We start from the raw sequence: 2429 nt of genomic DNA on the forward strand, positions 1-2429 counted from the left end.
CATCTTAACGACTTCGTCTCCATGTATAAAGCCTTTAATCCACATAGATGATACATTATTAACTTCTCACATAAGGGCCATTGGTAATGGGACTCGGTCAGTTGTACTTTAAGCTTTTCTATGTCGTTCTCGGGTTTCGAAGATCAATTTTAAACTAGTTTCTTTCTCAAATACCTCTATATGAGATATTCTTGCATATTGTGAACAACAGTAAAGTGTTAACTCTCCACACATATATAACAGCTCTCGAGATGATCATTTTCAAGGATTAATCGCTTTCTTATTTATTGTGTTTACGATAATATAATTTGATGATAGTTTTTAACTGACCAAATTAACTTACTTGTAACTGTCTACATGCTACTTTTTCTAAGGTACTTTCATTGAATGTTTCACATATTGAATCTAATGTTTTATTCAATATATTAGCATAACCACGTAATTCACCAATATAACTATTCACATCTTGTTGAAGTGTTTTCTGTTTTACATAAATAATTTCACTAGCTGTCACTGTTTCATTGATACTATGTGAAATTGATTCAGCTGATTTAATCACCGGTGACAATTGATATGCTTCAAGCAATGATTGAATTATTTCTTCAGCAGTTATCGATAACTGATTCTAATTAAAAGAGAAGAAAGGTACTCAGTTATAGAATTATATTGATAACCATTATGAAATATTTAATAATTGAATTCATGAGTCAATTTAAGTTAGATCACTAATGAAAATTTGGACGGTCGTTTCGTCCTAGTATGGGACTCCTCAACAGTTCATATCCATGTTCCCTCATGCGGGATAGTCTAGCTTAAATCGACTCATGAATTCAACTATTAAAAATTACTAAAATCTCTACAAACCCTTATTCTAATCGTGAAAAAATTTAATTGTCGTTTAAACTTTCATTAAAACAATTTCTACCAAGTCCAGATATTGATTATCTAATTTAACATGTCATTCAGTTAGCTATAAATAGAGTAGGGTTCGGGATGAATCAGTATCGATCTAAGTTGCCATAAATTGTATCAGCACGAGAGTAATGAAAATTCTACTTCAAAACTGTTACATACGGACAACAAATAATGGGTGGTAATTGTTAGGATATATGTATGAAGTTTTATCACATATATTCTTATTGTATAACTATTGAATAACTAAATTATTTGTATATTCATATTTCTTTTGTTATAAGCTTTCATTTAAGCTATTGACTACTATTATACGATTTACTATACTTAAGTTATGTCTGGTCTCCCATGCCAACAGCCACATTTTTTGCCTAATTTTGTCTGGTTAGAGTTTTTTTTTAGCGAGTTGGTTTTCTAGCCCCATGCCCAACCCTCCTTTTTTACCCGGGCTTGGGACCGGCAGTAGCCCCCGGAGGAGCTACAGGCGGAGATCTGATTTTGTCTAATTGGCGATATTACCCCATGATATATTAACGGGGCACAAGCCGTAACAAAAACAAAAAGGCACATAATGATAATGATTTTTGTTAAAGTAAAACCTGCATATATGAAGCATCATTCAAATCGTAGAATAGATGTTAAAGAATGATAATTACGGAACGATAATAGACTGATGGTTTAAAAGACGATAATCAATAATTTTAGCCATATCATTACGGTTAGTTCTCTGTCATGTTTTATACAAAGTTTCTAACCATAGATAGCAAATATACTTGATTTCCAACATGGTACTTTGCACCTAGTGACTTAGCGTGTTCTAACACTCTGTGTGACTTAAATTTCAAATATCACACTATGTTTGGGCTGTATCTAGCTTTTTCTATGTTAACCTACTTCTATCCCGACTAGCGTTTCACATCGAAGTGACGGCCATTTATGTCCAATAGTTGACCTAGTTAAGTGATACAATAAGTGTTTATCAATCCTATGTACTATATCTTGTTAAGAACCTAAATCTAATGCTAATAGCACCGATATCATAGTTCTATCAGTTGGAAGTTACATGATTGATAGATGATATATATCTTCCCACTTTTCTTAACAGATATTTTAGCTAGAGAGTCTGTGTGTAGTCTTGCCAATACCTTTAAATTTTTTAAATTCTATTTTGTCATATATACATCATAGACTTCTCGGAATCTGGTGGTAAGAATTATTCACTGAGTTCTTTACCTGAGACAAGCTAAATATAAATCACAATCATTCCATTTGGATGTCCATCGAAGATGGATTATCATGCTGCAGTTTGTCAGACTAATGATGTCGTGGTAAAATATGATCCAAACTTTTTATTGCATCAGGGGTTTGTTCATTTCAGAATGCTTCGATTTTTAGGAATGAAAATAACATGGAATCTACATGATCTAACTATTCAAGGAATTAGAGAGGCTATCACACATGGTTTGATAGCTCATAGTTCCTCAGATTGGGAGGAAATGTGTCAAGTGGATTACACA

At 32.7% G+C, this 2429-nt stretch overlaps 1 protein-coding gene across 1 annotated transcript; it reads right to left on the reverse strand.

Moving 5' to 3' along the window:
- Positions 1-343: 343 nt before the first annotated feature.
- Smp_183620 (hypothetical protein) lies at positions 344-625 on the reverse strand (the record flags this gene model as incomplete). The annotated part of the gene is made up of 1 exon (XM_018792059.1): positions 344-625. A coding segment is annotated over one exon (282 nt), but the record flags the coding sequence as incomplete, so codon positions are not given.
- Positions 626-2429: the final 1804 nt, after the last annotated feature.

This window comes from Schistosoma mansoni, assembly GCF_000237925.1.
Source record: "Schistosoma mansoni, WGS project CABG00000000 data, supercontig 2321, strain Puerto Rico, whole genome shotgun sequence".
In the NCBI taxonomy this organism is placed as follows: domain Eukaryota; kingdom Metazoa; phylum Platyhelminthes; class Trematoda; order Strigeidida; family Schistosomatidae; genus Schistosoma; species Schistosoma mansoni.